General features: G+C 37.3%; 1 protein-coding gene across 1 annotated transcript in view; it reads right to left on the bottom strand.

Annotated features, from left to right (window-relative positions):
- LOC101896165 (Sporozoite P67 surface antigen) overlaps nt 1-17,880 on the bottom strand; it is a 79,069-nt gene that overhangs the window by 55,508 nt on the left and 5,681 nt on the right. Inside the window, exon 2 of the mRNA XM_005181268.4 lies at nt 5,507-5,621. Coding sequence (XP_005181325.1) covers nt 5,507-5,509 — 3 coding nt within the window. The 5' untranslated portion in view covers nt 5,510-5,621. The remainder of the gene's footprint in view (nt 1-5,506; nt 5,622-17,880) is intronic.

Here is a 17,880-nt window from a genome sequence, read left to right as displayed (position 1 = left end):
ATCACTGGGTGATAATAAAAAAAAAATCATTTATTTTTAAAGTCGTTGGAGAGGCTTTAAAACTTTATCAAATTTTTGGAAAAGAAAACATTGAAACATTTTTATAACCTCCACCATAATAAGGAGTTTGTCATTCTGTTTGTAACACCTCGAATATATGCATTTTGGACCCCACAAAGTATGTACAGGGTGAGATAAAAAAACTGTAACAAAGTCGAACGCCATATTTTTTAACCTTTTTTTTAATTGTATTAAATGAAAGCAAAAAATGTCGGAAATACCATTAAATTTTAGAATAAGTCTAGATTTGTTCGAATTGGTCACCTTTGGCACGAATTATGGCCTTCAAACGGCCACTGAAACCGTCATACACTGCCCGAATGCTGCTCTGTCATATTTTTAATATATTTTGTGTCAAGGATGGATATCCAGAGATTTTGGTGGCCATTGTGCGCTGAAAATGAAGCGAGGAACCTTATTTTGTAACCATTCTTTGTTGGCGCGTGCTGAGTGCGATGGTGTTGAGTCCGGTTGCGCGCCCAAGGCTTTAATACACCCTCCAGAATATTTTCGCGATTATATTCGGCATTTATTCTGATCCGAGCGGAGACGCGGCCCACTCCATCACCATGGCCGGCGCTTGAGTTCTGGTGGCCAACCGAAGGTGCACATTTTCAGCTGACCTCTTTGGCAAGAAAGCATGATCATTTTGTTTGTTTACAAACTGCTGGACAACGAATGTTTTCTCATCGGAGAAAACCATATTCGCCAGGTCATGGGCTATATAGGTCCACGTTTAGGTATAGTCCCATATAACCGAACCTCCCTATATTCGGTATTTTGATGATATTAGCGATATTAATAACCGGAATTATTTCAAATTTCGTATTTGCACTTCGTGATGGATACTACAGCCAGGACTTCATATAGCCCCCATATAACGGTACCTTCATTTTTGGCATTTTGATGAACGACATTTTTAACCGGAATTGTTTAAATTTCGTGCTTCATGGTTATTCGAAAATTTAACCCCTTTGTGCGGGAGATACCACAACCCATTCTCACAGCAGATAAGTAGAAATAATGGGATGTGCGAAATTTGATGAGAACCGGATGCTTATTTCGAATTTTATAATACTTTTGGTTATTCAAAATTTTGATCCTTGTGGGGGGAGGACCCAGAAGGGATGGTCCGATATATACCATCTTTACCATCTTGTGTTGATGGAAATATTGAAATGTAATGAGTCTGAATGGAATCGGATGTTTATTTCGCGTTTATGTGCTCCTTGGATATTCAAAATTTTGACCCTTTGTGGGGGGGAGGTACCAGAAGGAGTTCGCCGATATATCCCATTCTTACAGTAGATCTTGTGTTAGTAAAATAGTGGTATGTAGGAGATTTAAAGAAATTCGGATGGTTATTTCGGATTTTATGATCGTTTTGGTTTCTCTAAATTTTGGCCCCTTGTAGGAGAGGTATATGAGCTCCTTGTATATTCAAAATTGTGTACCCTTTGTTAGGGGGGGTACTACAAGGAGTTCGCCGATATATCCCATTCTCACAGAAAATCTTGTGTTGGTAGAAATATTGAGATTTGTGAAATATGGAGAGAACTGGTTGCTTATTTTGGATTTTATGGCCGTTTTGGTTATTCAAAACCTTGCCACTTTGTTGGGGAGGTACCGGAAGGAATATACCGATGTACCCCATCGTCACAGCAAATCTTGTTTTGATAGAAATATTGAGATGTACCAAGTCTGAATGGAATCCGATGTTAATTTGGCGTTTTATGAGCTTCGTGGACATTCAAAATTTTGAACTTTTATAGGGGAAGTACCAGAAGGTGTGGACCTATGTATTCCATCTTCACACCAGACCTTGGGTTAATAAAAATATTGTGATGTGTGTAATTTTTAAGACAATCGGACTCTTATGTCGCATTTTATCAGAGTTATAATTGTTTCAAAATTAAATCCCTTTGTGAGGTAGGTATTTGATGGAGTGGATCGATATTGACCATTTTCGCACCTGATATAACACTGATGCAAATATTAGGGTTTGAAAAGTTAGAGCAAAATCGGATGATCCTTTCTCTTTCTGTGCAGTCAAATATTGTCTTTGAAAATTCTAACCTTTTGTGGGTGAGGAGTGGATCGATATTATGCATCTCCGAACTCGATCTAAGCTTAGAAATGATTTTACGATTTACCAAGTTTGGACCAAATCGGATACTGCCTTCGAGAGTTAAGTACGCGCCAGCCAGACAGACATACAGACGGACACCACTAGATCGACTCCAAGTGCCCTGAAATGGATTTGATCCAAAGAGACCTAGTGTCTAAAACCGTTATTTGGATGAGGCACGGTTTGGCCGTACCAAATCCTATATACCCTCTGTAGCCATATGACTGAGGGTGTAAATACCTTTATTTTGAAAGTTGATTGGAAGACTTTTAGACTTCATCATTTTTTGGAAAAGCATTAACACATTTTTTTAGCATTTCCATCTATTTTGTAACAAAACGCATATAGAGCAAAACTCGCTTGAATTCGAGCGGAAGTACTCCCGCGAGTATATGTTTTTTTTTTTCCTCTCGAACACGAGCCCATATGTTTTGTTCCCTTTCGAGTGGGAGTAAAATTAGCTCGAAGCTGAGCAGATTCTGCATTGTAGGCGATATCTACCAAAAAGCCATACGATAGTATGGTTTATTTTGTTGATTTACTTCCATGTTTCGGCGGGGGCCTATTAAGCTTGGCATTCCATTTTTAACTATTCGAAGTAAAAATGGTTACCCAAGAAATTACATAGATATATTCTTGATAACCATACAATTCTATGTCGATTAAGTCATGTCCTTTCATCCGTATGTCAGATTTTATATCTTTATGCGATTAAAGATAACCTTTATGACCTGTTTCAAAATCTTCCACATTGCAAGTAATTACATAACTCGACTTTGTGTCCCACTCATCATCAAACATGTGTCTTCAACATCAATGACTGAATTGCCCATTGATGATGATGATTTTTGGTTATAATTACAGTGTGGCTGATGTTCATGACAAACATGATTTGCAATGTTGGAAAAAATCAAAAAAAAATACATTTTGTTAACATTTCCTAGCCACATTATCTGAGAATATTTGGCATTTTTATCAAAAACATAACTTGCTGATCAATGCACGAACAGCAAATTTTAGCAAATCTAACAATAAGCTTTAAATGTTTATTTGCAAAAAAAGCAAACAAAAAGGCAAAACAAAATGTACGCAAACTTCAATGGCTGTGTTGCTGTAGACGTTAATGACCAAAAGGTGTTAATGGCCAGGTTCAGCGGGTCAACTACATATTCGAACATTAATGCCTCATTCATTCCTTCGTTTGTTCGTTCATTCATTCATTATTTGTGGCGGAAATATTGCAGCATCTTCAATGGTTGGCCTTTTTGTCATGCCGATGGTCACAAATGAAATACACCATCATCATCAGCATTGCATCCTACATTTACCATCAGCTAAGACCTCGAGTTTGCTGATGCTATTATATGAAGATGGGCTTTGCTAATTGGAAAATTGTTATAGACTATTAAATTTGCTCCTAAAATAATAAGGTGCTCTTTTATGAGTCCAAATAGTAGGTAGTGATTAATATTTATTTTTAGCATTTCGTCGGTAAAATAAAAGACACTTTATTTAAGTCGTTAACCATTAAAATAAAAGCCTGGAATGAATGAGAATTTTTTCGTATTACATAGTGGCCAAAATTATTCGCAGATCCACTGTACACATAAATTATTTCTATATATACCATGACAACATTTTAACAACATTAGCAAAAGACCAGATGCATGTTTTTTGCGAAGGGAACCCTGGACCCATGGTTCCCAATTAAAGACGTAAATTTAATTATATTATTTTCCAGGGGATTTGAAAATCCAGATAATTATCAAATCGTATCTATATCTTAGGTCAAATTTGCCAATCAGTCCATTATACAACGACTTCCTGATCAAAAACGGTGGATGTTTTACGATTCATTTCCAAGCTTCCTGACTGACAATATTGCTTATATTTACTGGCTGTTTTTACAGACTTCCTGGGACAAAAATTCAAACATTTTAAAGCAGCAGTCCGCCTTCTTGTCTTTTGTGCGATATTTTGATAGGTTCTAGGATTTTCGGTATTGAAAATGCAATGCAAGTTTATCCACTTTTTGATAAAGCTCAACAAATCGGTTCCTCCTGATTTTTCGGTATTTCGAACCAAGTCAGCTGTAATATTACATTTCGGTTTCTTGGAGGTTGTAAAACTTCTCCCAAAAAAAAGTTGCAAATGAATATTTTGGGTTTCCTATGAGTAGATTTACTCCTGTCCAAAAATGCGTTTCAGGGTGAGATGAAAAAACTGCAACCAACTTCAGACTCCTGTAAATTCCTAGCCACTCGTCCGACAGCTATTAAAATAATTCCAGTGACAGCTTATTATACTGTGAGAATTTTCCTGAAAAAAAGTTATTCGTGGTGGAATTCAAGCGTGGTAGTGTGATATTTGGCTGGAAAACCACAAGTGGCTATCGTTAGAGCACTCCAGCATTTAAAGGTTAATAAGTCTTTTGTGTCTCGTACATTAGCAGAAATCGTTCGAAAAGTAAAGGAGCGACTTGATCGAAACCCGCTTCACAGCGGCCGAAAAATGGCTCGTGAGCTGAACATATCGCAATATTCCGTTCGGCAAATATTGAAAAAAATTGGCCGTTTGAAGGCCATAATTCGTGACAAAGGTGACCATTTCGAACAAATCTAAACTTATTATAAAATTTAATACTATTTCCGTCATTTTTTGCTTTCATTCAATGAAATTTAAAAAAAGAAAAAATTAAAAATTATGGCATTGGACTTTCTTTCAGTTTTTTAACCTCACCCTGTACTTTGTTCTAAAAATGAATATTTCGGTCTAAAATTAATATTTCGACGAGTTGCCATCAGAATGAATGACAAACTTAATGTACCCTACAGAAATTAAATTGTTGAAATGGAAATCTTTTAGGGTGGAGGGACAACAAGATGGTAACAGGAAATCACACAAGTAAAAAAAGTTATAAGTTCCGAGAGTCGAAAATTTGATACCCTCCACCATGACACATATAAAGTCAAGGAAAACATTTTCGCAAGCCCATATTACGCCAGCTTTAAAAATCATATACTGTATTAAATATCAGAGAAATACAGAGATTTCTGATATATCCCTTAATAAACGCTCCCACCATTTATTTATTTTTTTTCTTATTTTATTAAATCGCCTTTGTGTACTCTGTTCAAGATGCATTAATGATGAACTCTGATAGAAAACTAAAAAGCAAACTAGAAAACCCTGTAGCATTCACGTCTAATTAAAAACAATTGAACTAATTTTTTTCTCCCTTTTATTTAATTTTTTTACTGATACTATTTCCTGCCGGGGTTTCAACTCCAAACATTACAAACATATATATTAACTTACCATTTTGTGTGTGTATTTGTGTACGGAGGAGAGAATGTCTACGATTCAAATAACCAGGTGCAGTTAATCCTTTCCGTCTTATCGCCTTCCGATGTTCAATTGGTTGCTGGCAGCTCTGGAAATGCAAAATAGAGACAATTGGATTACAATTCAATAAGACGATAAATAATAACAAAAACAAAACACTTTCAATAGCTTAGTTTTTAATTATTTAATGCATCGATCGCATTAAATTACAAATGCCCTTATTTTGCAAACTGAAAAAGTGAGATAGTGTCGTGGTTTAAAAAATGACTACAAACGCATATACTGGGTGATATAAATAAACTGCAACAAAGTCAAAGGCCATAAGTTTAAGATTTTTTTTAAATTTATTGAATAAAAGCAAAACATGTCGAAAATAGCATCAAATTTGAGAATAAGTTTAGATTGGTTCGAATTGGTCAACTTTGGCACGAATTATGGCCTTCAAACGGCCAATGAAATCGTCACACACTGCGCGAATCTTGTTCTGCGGTATTATGGCCCATTCCCGGTGAAGAGCATGATTGAGGTGATCGACACTTTGGTATTTTTTAGTGCCAACCTTGCTTTCCAAAATATTCCAGACACAATAGTCCAACGGATTGGTATCCGGAAATTTTGGTGGCCATTGTGCGCTGGAAATGAAGCGAGGAACCTCATTTTGTAAACATTCTTGGGTGGCGCGTGCTGAGTGCAATGGTTCTGAGTCCTGTTGGAATGTCCAATATCTGCGGCCACGATGTTTGCGTGCCCAAGGCTTAAATAACCCCTTTAGAAATTTTTTTCGCGATAATATTCGGCATTTATCCTGATGCCACGGTCGATTAATATGAGCGGAAAGCGTCCATTGGCTGTTATGGCGGCCCACACCATCACCATGGCCGGTGCTTGAGTTCTGGTGGTCAACCGAAGGTCCACATTTTCAGCTGACCTCTTTGGCAAGTCAACACGATCATTTTGTTTGTTTACAAACTTCTGGGCAACGAATGTTTTCTCTTCGGAAAAAAAACCAAATTCGGCAGTTCACCACTTTCGGCCAAGCGAAGCAACTCTTTAGCTCTTTTGAGTCTATTTTCTTTCTGTAGCGGTGTAAGTTCTTGCACTTGTTAAAATTTCAATATTTGCCGAATGGAATATTTTTTAATATTTGCCGAATGGAATATTGCGATATGTTCAGCTCATGAGCCATTTTCGGCCACTGCGACGCGGGTTTCGATCAAGTCGTTTCTTTACTTTTTGAACCATTTCTGCTGATGTTGCTGTTTTCTTCCGTGAACTTCCTTGACTTCGGGCTACGCTACCAGTATCACGGTAACGAGCGATGGTATGAGACTCAAAAGATTTAATCAGATTTAAATGCTGGAGTGCTCTAACCATAGTCACTTGTGGTTTTCCAGCCGAATATAAAGAAATCACACTATCACGCTTGAATTTCGTCACAAATAACTTTTTTTTCTGGAAAATTTTCAGCAAAATGCTTGAATAATTTTAACAGATGTCGGATGGGTGGCTTAGAAATGACAGCAGCCTGAAGTTGGTTGCAGTTTTTATACCCTCCACCATACATAGTATGGAGGGTATATTAAGTTCGTCATTCCGTTTGTAACTCATCGAAATAATCATTTTAGACCCAACAAAGTATATATATTCTTGATCAGCGTAAAATTCTAAGACGATTTAGCCATGTCCATCCGTCTGTCCGTCTGTTGTAATCACGCTACAGTCTAAACGAATTAAGATAGGAGGCTACAATTTTGCACAGATCTCTCCTTTGTCTGCAGGCAGGTCAAGTTCGAAGATGGGCTATATCGGTCCATGATACCGTATAGCCCCCATATAACGGTACCCCCGATATTCGGTATTTTGATAGTCTTAGCCACATTTTTCAATTGAATTGTCTGAAATTCCACACAAGGGGTTCTTTGTGAGCACTTTACCCCGCTGAAAGGGATTTGTCTTTATAGGTCCACAGTATGGTATATCCCCCATATAACGGTACCCCCGATATTCGGGATTTTGATGATTTTAGCCACATTTCCTAGTGGAATTATCTGAAAATCCACACAAGGAGTTCCATGTGAGTACTTTACCCCCAGACATAGATATGTCTATATAGGTCCACAATATCGTATATTCCCCCATATATCGGCACCTTCCGATATTAGGTATTTTAAAGATTTTAACAGAATTTTCAATGGATTTTTTTTTTCAAATTTTCTAATTCGTTCAAAATGGAGGAGGGTATTCAAAGTTCGGCCCTGCCGAACTTACTGCTCTTTTTCTTGTTTTAAAATAAAGCATAATATATAAATCCTTAGTTCATCCTAACCCTGCTCCACTGTACACATGATTTGTTTCGGTACCCAGTTCGATTCCCAGATGCAGCCTCCAATTATTTCATCAATGATTGTGATTCCATTGATGTAACTCTAGTCTGTCTGTCCGCCTGCCTGCCTACCTGTTAGTCTATCTGATATGTGAAGGTAATGAAAACAAACACCTTTGGAACTGGAAACGTGCATCAATGTTTGTTCGTTTGTTGTCCAACAGCAGGTTGTTAGTTACATTGTTATTGGCGTTGTTGTTGCTGTTGTTGCCACTGTCGTTGTTTAATATGTTTATTGCTTTATTAGATTTTCAACATTTGTTATTTTTAGTATTGAATGCTAGTTTCAAATTCAATAGCAATGCTCGTGGCGCTCGTACGCTCAGCCATAAGGGAATCAATGCAAAAAAAAAAAAAAAAAACTCGACGACAAAGACAATTTGATTAAATTTCATTTGACAGAGTGGAAACGAAAACAATGCATTACAACAACAACGACAATGAAAATCTTGGCGGGATCGCAACAAACAGAAAATTCTAAAGCCCTTTTTGTTGTTGTTGTTTTACATAACATTTCATAACATGAAATTCTATCAAAGCAGCTGCCAATTACAGTTACACTTCATCGCATAAGCATTGTTGTTATCGTTGCTGTTGTTGTTGTTGTTGCTTCTGCTAGTTATGTATAAAATTTCATTGCAAAGATTTATGACCACATTCCAGTAATTAATGTCAACTCGAATCCAATCGGTATTCATTGCTCGCTGTCAGCAGTGATGGCGATGATTTTGTCATTGGTGGTTAATTTGTTGTAGCCCGTCTCGATTGTTGTTTCTCACAACTCTCCCCAAATCGCCAACGCAGTAGCCGCTACCCACAAGTCTTTATCTGTTGCCCCTTATTTTGGCCTGGAATTTTTAGCTAAACTTTAAATGCAAACAAGAAACACGCCAGCCAACATCTACTCCACCACCATAAACTGATTGAAAAATGTCCCAAAAGTTTTGCAACACCGCCTTGGCCAAATCGCATTCGAATCGATTCGAATGCAACGAAAATTAATTTAATTGTGTGTACGCATTCGGAAACATTAGCAAATCAACGAAAAAATACCCAGCAACAATTTTATGACAATCAATTAAAATGTCTTGTAGAGTTTTTTTTTTTTTTTTTTGACAAGTCAGAAATACAATGAGCCTACAGAGATGACCTAGTCACACCTAGTAGCGGGGTGGGTGTGATAATTTAGTTAGTTGGCATTAAATCAAATATATACAAAACAAATTATTTGGGAACAGAGAACAGTCTGGGAAAACAATTTTTTTGGCATCTCCAAGAGAAAAAACTCTTGAGGCGTTTTACACAACTAGTTCTCAGCAGGTATTTTTAGTCCAGAGAACAACCTTAAAATGATGCACAATGTTATAAATGTCAAGCTATTGGTAAATGAATTGTGAGATCTTCAAAAATCTTATTGAAAATGTTCCAACAATTTTGTAAAAAAAATGTAAAAACCATTAAGTTCGGCCGGGCCAAACTTTTAATACCCTCCACCCTAGGGTAAAGGAAACATTAGAAGAAATGTGGCAAAAACCATTAAAATGTCGAATATCAGGAGGTACCGTTATATGGGGACTATACCAAATCGTGGACCTACACATGCAATGTTTCGCCAAAGGTTCTAGAACCCATTATGACCTACAAATACCAATTTTCAGACAAATCCGTAAAAAATGTGTCAAAAATCATCAAATTACCGAATATCGGGAGGTACCGTTATATGGGGGCTATACCAAAACGTGGACCTAAAATTACAATGTCTCGCCACACGAACTGGGACCCATTATGATCTACAACTACCAATTTTCAGAGAAATTCTCGAAAAAATGTGTCAAAAATCATCAAAATACCGAATATTGGGAGGTACCGTTATATGGCGACTATATCAAAACGTGGACCTATACATACAATATTTCGCTACACGAACTAGGACCCATTATGACCCACAAACATCAATTTTTAGACAAATCGGTGAAAAATTGTGGCAAAAACCATCAAAATACCGAGTATCGGGAGGTACTGTTATATGGGGACTATACCAGAACGTGGACCGATATATCTCATTTTCCATACCAACCATCCTAAACACAATACAAATTGCTCTGCTAAATTTTGGCGCACTACCTATGAATATATATACTTTTTTAGGTCTACGACGAATATTTAAGGATGTTACAAACGGAATGACAAATTTAATATACCCTCCTTTCCAAGGTGGAGGGTATAAAAATACTAGAGGGGAGGTATTTGATTTCCTGAATGAGTGGATAATAATTCTTTCAAATTTTGTATTTGAAGATCTAAATAGGTACTATAGCACATGACAAAAAATTCAGATCCACGTCTTCGTATAGCCCCCATATAACGGTACCTCCCGATATTCAATATCTTAATGATTTTAGTGACATCATTCACCGGAATTGTTTAAAATTTCGTATTTGAAGATCTTATTAGGAATAACAGCACATGACAAAAAATTGCGTATGCATGACCTTGACTTCGTATAGCCCCAATATAAAGTGGTTTTCATTTTCAAGTTCCTGTCATATGGTATTAAAAGTTCGGCCCGGTTGAACTAAGGATATTTTTTACTATCGAAAATTTTAATTTATGGTGAAAATCATATCGAAATCTATTTATGTACCTTTGAGGTAGTCAGGAAGACCAGTAGTATAAGTGTCGGACTGATGGGGAGGTTATACATGCCTTATTTTCACTTGTTAACAAAAAAGGCAATTTTCAGAAGCCTATAAAGGTATTCTAAAGTAAGTATATTTTTATATTTTCAGTGAATGGAACAGCATGTTAGTTTTAGGTATCCTATCAGTACAGGGTGAAATGAAAAAACAGCAACGAACTTCAGATAGCTTCAGACCGACAGATGTTAAAATTATTCCAGCGACATCTCATTATATTGTTTACAAGCGTACAAAATCATTTTGGTGAGAATTTTCCGGAAAAAAGTTATACGTGATTGAATTCAAGCGTGATAGTGTGATTTCTTTATATTTGGCTGGAAAACCAGAAAGAGGCTATCTTTAGAGCACTCCAGCATTAAATGTGAATAAATCTTTTGTGTCTCGAACCATCGGTTGTTACCGTGATACTGGTAGCGTAGCGTCAAGGAAGTGGACGGAAGAAAATAGCAACATCAGCAGAAATGGTTCGAAAAGTAACGAAGCGTTTTGATCTAAACCCGCGTCGCAGTGGCCGAAAAATGGCTTATGAGCTGAACATATCGCGATATTCCATTTGGCAAATATTGAAAAATGAACTTCGGGGTGAACCCATTGAAATTCCAAAATGTGCAAGAACTTACACCTGCAACAGAAAGACAATAGACTCAAAAGAGCTAAAGAGTTGCTTCGCTTGGCCGAAAGTGGAGAACGGCCGAATTTGGTTTTCTCCAATGAGGAAATATTCGTTGTCCAGCAGTTTGTAAACAAACAAAATGATCGTGTTTACTTGCCAAAGAGGTCAGCTGAAAATGTGCACCTTCGGTTGGCCGCCAGAACTCAAGCGGCGGCCATAGTGATGGTGTGGACCGCCAAAACAGCCGATTTTCGCTCTCCGCTCGTATTAATCGACCATGACATCAGGATAAATGTCGAATTTTATCGCGAAAATATTCTGGAGGGTGTATTAAAGCCTTGGCCACGCAAACATTTTGGCCGGAGACCTTGGACATTCCAAAAGGACTAAGCACGCGCCACCAAAGAATGGTTACAAAATGAGGTTCCTCGCTTTATTTCCAGCGCACAATGGTCACCAAAATCTCCGGATACCAATCCGTTGGACTATTGTGCCTGGAGTATTTTGGAAAGCAAGGTTGGCACCAAAAAAGTGTCAAATTATCGATCACCTCAAGCAAGCGCTTCGCCGGAAATGGGCCAAAATACCACAGAGCAACATTCGGGCAGCGTTTGACGGTTTCATTGGCTTTTTGAAGACCATAACTCTTGCCAAAGGTGACCAAATCTAAACTTATTCTAAAATTTGATGCTATTTCCGGCATTTTTTGATTTTTTTTCAATAAAATTTTAAAAAAATGTAAAAATTAGGGCCTTTTACTTTTTTGCAGTTTTTTTATGTCACCCTGTACAGACAGACGGACAACCTTAAATCAGCTCCAAATGTCCTGAAACGAATGTGATTCAGAGAGACCCGGACTATTGTGTCTGGAGTCTCTTTGGAAAGCAAGGTTGGCACTAAAAAATACCAAAGTGTCGACCACCTCAAGCAAGCGCTTGACGGTTTGATGGGCCTTTTAAAGGCCATAATTCGTGCCAAAAGTGACCAATTCGAACAAATCTGAACATATTCTAAAATTTGATGCTATTTCCGACATTTCTTGATTTCATTCAATAAAATTTAAAAAAAAAAAAATGTACAAATTATGGCGTTTGACATTGTTGTAGTGTTTTTTATATCACCCTGTATAATGAATGAGTTCTTTTCAGGTTCTATATAAACATAAGAAATTAAAGCCACTGATTTCTTCAGAGGTGCTATGAAGAAGAATTTTAGACTATTTCGTGTCTTCAAATCTATTCTTTTATTGGCCAAGTCTGTTATTGACCGAATGCCCTCTCCTTTTTACAGTATTCTTAAGACATTTTTTCAGATCAATTGTGAGTTAAAGACTCTTTTTAGGATTTCTGTGGATTGTTGTATGACCGGGAATAAGTTCTAGATCTGCCTCGTTATTAAACTCCAAAATATGCAAAGAAATTAAATCAGATTTTACATTGTTTTATATTTAGAAGATTGCTGCTTCACACAATGGTTCAGGGATCAAAGTCCTTTGCCAAAACCTAAATTTTTAGTGCACGAAAGCAGACATATTAAAACTAAGGAAACCACAAAAAAAAAACAAAAGTCAGAAGAACTAAAAATCAATTTCTCGAAAACCGTAAGAGATATTGGGTTCGTTTTTTTTTTTTTTTTTTTTCAAACTAATATTTGTTATATCCTACGTTTATTAATTGGAAGAAGAAAAACAAAAACACTCAAAATACGAATTAGTAATAAATTCATGTACGCTGAATTCCTCTGCAATGACTAAACCGAATTTGGGCTCTTTTTATTTTAGAATTTCAGAATTTTGGCCGGAAAAAGGTGCTGACCATTTGCGCGCTGATTAACAAAATGTCTATATTTTAAAACCAGTAAAGAAAGTCTTAAAGTCGGACGGGGCCGACTTTATGATGCCCTACACCACTTTGCTAATTTAGTAGAGCTCCGCATAACAATTAAACGTTTTAATGGGAGAATTCAACATACACGCAATGATTATAATTATAATTAACTTTAAATTATAATTTAAAGTTCAAAGGACTACATATGCCGAAGCATTTGTATCTTTTAAATTCGGAATTGTATTGCCCATTTGGTGCAGAATTAATTTGAAATCGGATAAAGATATGTATGGGAGCTATATTCAAATCGGAACCGATTTCAATAAAATTTGGCAAAGATATTTCTGAGCTGTATTTGATATATTTCCCTGAATATCGTTGTCACGGAGTGCATATTATGGCTGTGTATAACAAATATAACAAATCGGATGAACATTATATATGGGAGCTATAGCTATATCTAAACCGATCTTCACCAAATTTGACATACTAGCTTCTAGACTCAATTCAGTCGTAAGTGCCAAATTCCATCCCATTTGGACATATATTAGACGTTTGGTGCACAATAAAATGTAAATCAGTCGAAGTTTTATATGGGAGCTGTATCCAAATCTGAACCGACTTCGATAAAATTTGGCATACTTATTTTCAGGCCTAATTTGGTTGTATGTGTAAAATTCTATACTATTCGGTCTGATATTACACGTTTGGCGCACAATAAAAAGCAAATCGGACGAAGATATATATGGGAGTTATATCTAAATTTTGACCGGTTATCTCCTTATTCAATAGGGTTCGTCCTTAGGTCAAACAAATTTGATTTGTTCAAAATTTCATCTGGATAGGGCAATAAATGCGACCTGTATTTTGTTTATAAAAATACATGGACAGACGGACGGACATGCATAAATCGACTCAGAATGTGATTCTATCTCGTTTCCTTCTGCCTGTTACAAACAAATGCACAAAGACATAATACCCTGACCACCTTGTGGTGTAGGGTATAAAAAATCAAATGCTACCTATTAAACGTAACGACTTTTTTCTTTAAGATTGTTATTGTATTCAATGGTGTGTCGAATAAATAAATTTAGCTAGTAGAAGTAGAGAAAACTATTCTCAATATTCAAAATTTTCTTCATTACGGTGGTTTAAACACATTGAGTTTACATCCGACTTTAATGAATGGACTAGCCTAAATTCACATCCCAATTTAAATTTACCTTATTGAAATCGTTGTCCCTTATTTCAACACAACCAACTTTTTCATACTAACCGCCCTATCGCAATATCAAGAAACCGATCACATCGCTGACCCGCCACTTCCAACTGCAAATGTGCGTTTCTAGTGGAAATTTGTTATAAAACTGTTAACCCGTGAACAAGGTTTGCTGTGATTTTTTTCTCGTCAGATAAAGTTGGCAAGCAACTGTAAAACAAACATGTTGTTATTGTTGTGCGCTTTTGGCCCAGAATGTATTTAGAAAAGTTAATTATTGTTTTATCATCACTGTGATTTGTTGCTAACCATCGTCGTCGGCGGCGGCGTTGTTGTTGCTGTTGTTATTGGAAATCCGACATGACATTTTAATGTCAAATATATTGAAAAATGGTCAAGTTATGTGCAAAAGAACTTGAACGGCAGTCGTGGGAAGGAAGGTAGTCGACTGGCGTTTAATGGAAGTGCTAAGACCAAAACAAAAGACTTAAGCAACAAACTTGACCACTGCAATTTTTTCGAATTGCTTTGTTGAGTTGATTCTTTATTTTTGCGTAAATTTTTGATGATTTGATAAAATATGAGCAAACTACGTGATGATTATTTTTAATTAACAGCACGATTTTTGTGGAAGAATACACACTTAACATCTGGTCGGTCTGTATGCAGTTGAGTGCTTATTTTAATAAAAGTGATCGTTTTGGCTAGAAGGACACATTGAAGAAAACGTTACTTCTTAAAGATATTTAAGTAGTCCCTGAAAATCGCATTTTATTGTTACTTCCTCTGTATGGCTTTTATGCCTTTAACATTTACGGTAGTTTGTTGGAAATTAACTGAAATATAAAAGAAAAACTCTTTTATTTTTTTTTCTTCGCAAATTACATAAATCTTCTTCCAGCCATAAAATAATGTTAACCATAACAATTTTGGACATTAACATTAATGTTGTGACCTTAATGCGTGCCACCTTCTCTTGGTGAAAAAGCAAACAAACCAACAAAACTTCAAGAAGGCATAATCAGCTAAGGAATGCCCTACTCAGAGAAAACCATTCAGAGAAATATCAGTGGGTTGTACATGAAATGACTTCTGATTAAGGTCTCATTGGATTTTCACATCAGTAGGTTTTCTCAGAGAAAACGAGAACCTGGGCTTATAGAGGGCTTGGGAATATCTGACAGATGTATGGAAGGAGTTGTTATGGGGATCCATAAGCTCTGTATAAGAGAGGATCTCATATAGAAGACCAAAAATAATTTTAATAAAAGACTAAAGGACTAATAAATAATCTGAAAGCCTCCATTCTTCAACATTAAACAAAAAATCTGAGGGTATTCTTATCAAGAGATCCTTTTTTAGAAGATCGAAAGTCTCTCGAAGTTTTCCTATAAAAGACGGGAAGGGCTTCGTAGAGAATATCGAATGTCTCTCAAACCTTTCCTATTAAAATTATAAAAAGTATTCCCTAAACCAAAAACTAGAAGAGCAGAGAAGATATTCGTCCTTTATAAGACCAGAATATCTTATCATAATAGACCAGAAGACATCCTGAAAAAAGACCAGACAGTTTTCTAAAAGAAGACCTGACATTTTTTTCAGAGAAGATAACAGGATCTTTCCATAGAAAATCATAGTGTCTTCCCATAACTTCAGAACAGAAGTCCGGAGGGTTTTTCAGGGAAGTCGAAGAAGAACAGACAAAATAGCAGAGAGACTGCATGGTCTTCTCATTGAAGACAAGAGGGTCTTCTAATAGAAGATCAGACGATCTTCTCACAGAAGACCAGAGGATCTTCTAATAGAAGAGCAGCTGGTCTTTTTATAGAAGACCGGAGGGTATTCTCATTGGTGGCCAGAAGGTCTTCTCATAGAAGAAGACCAGAGGGTCTTCTTATAGAAGACCGTACGGTCTTCCCATAGAAGACCGGAGGGTCTTCTCATAGAAGAAGGCATAAGACCGTAGGGTCTTCCCATAAAAGACCGTAGGGTCTTCTCATAGAAGACCGTAGGGTCTTCTCATAGAAGACCGTAGGGTCTTCTCATAGAAGACCGTAGGGTCTTCTCATAGAAGACCGTAGGGTCTTCTCATAGAAGACCGTAGGGTCTTCTCATAGAAGACCGTAGGGTCTTCTCATAGAAGACCGGAAGGTCTTCCCATAGAAGACCGGAAGGTCTTCTTACAAAAAAACAGAGGGTCTCCTCAAGGAAGACCAGAGCGCCTTCTCATAGAAGACCAGAAGGTCTCCTTATAGAAGACCAGAGGGTCTTTTCATAGAAGACCAGAGGTTCTTCTTACAGAAGAGTAGAAAGTCTTCTCATAGAAGATGAGAAGGTCTTCTCATAGAAGAGCAGAAGTTCTTCTCATAGAAGAGAAGAAGGTCTTCTCAAAGAAGACCATATTGAACTTCTTCTCATAGAAGAGGAGAGGGTCTTCTCATAGAAGACCGTTGGGTCTTCCCACAGAAGACCAGAGCGCCTTCTCATAGAAGACCAGAAGGTCTCCTTATAGAAGACCAGAGGGTCTTCTTATAGAAGACCAGAGGGTCTTCTTATAGAAGACCAGAGGGTCTTCTTATAGAAGACCGGAGGGTCTTCTCATAGAAGACTATAGAAGACCAGACCAGATCATAGAAGACCAGAGGGTCTTTTCATAGAAAACCAGAGGTTCTTCTTACAGAAGAGTAGAAAGTCTTCTCATAGAAGATGAGAAGGTCTTCTCATAGAAGAGCAGAAGTTCTTCTCATAGAAGAGAAGAAGGTCTTCTCATAGAAGAGAAGAAGGTCTTCTCAAAGAAGACCATATTGAACTTCTTCTCATAGAAGAGGAGAGGGTCTTCTCATAGAAGACCGTTGGGTCTTCCCACAGAAGACCGGAGAGTCTTCTCATAGAAGACCAGAAGTTCTTCTCAAAGAAGACCATATTGAAGGTCTTCTAATAGAAGAGAGGAAGTTCTTCTCATAGAAGAGGAGATGGTCTTCTCATAGAAGACCGTTGGGTCTTCCCACAGAAGACCGGAGGGTCTTCTCATAGAAGACCGTTGGGTCTTCCCACAGAAGACCGGAGGGTCTTCTCATAGAAGACCAGAGGGTCTTCCCATAGAAGGCCACAAGGTCTTCTCATAGAAGACCAGAGGGTCTTCCCATAGAAGGCCACAAGGTCTTCTCTTAGAAGATAATTAAGGTCTTCCCTTAGAAGACAATTAAGGTCTTCTCTTAGAAGACAATTAAAGTCTTCTCTTAGAAGACAATTAAGGTCTTCTCATAGAAGACAAGGAGGTATTCTCATAGAAGCCAAGAGGGCTTCTCATAGAAGAATAGAGGGTCTTCTCATAGATGACCGCAGGGTCTTCTCATAGAAGACCGTACGGTCTTCTCATAGAAGACCAGAAGATCTTCCCATGGAAGACAAGAAGGTTTTCTCATAGAATACCAGAAAGTCTTCTCATTAAAGGCCAGAAGGAGGCCTTCTCATAGAAGACCCGAAGGAGGCCTTCTCATAGAAGACCCGAAGGAGGTCTTCTCATAGAAGACCAGAAAGAGGTTTTCTCGTCTTCTCAAAGAAGACCCAAAGGACCCAAAGGAGGTCTTTTATGAGAAGTCTTCTC

The sequence above is a fragment of the Musca domestica genome, unplaced genomic scaffold (assembly GCF_030504385.1).
Source record: "Musca domestica strain aabys unplaced genomic scaffold, Musca_domestica.polishedcontigs.V.1.1 15, whole genome shotgun sequence".
NCBI lineage: Eukaryota > Metazoa > Arthropoda > Insecta > Diptera > Muscidae > Musca > Musca domestica.
Note: the sequence above shows the minus strand (reverse complement) of the source record. Positions and strands in the feature narration are given on the sequence as shown.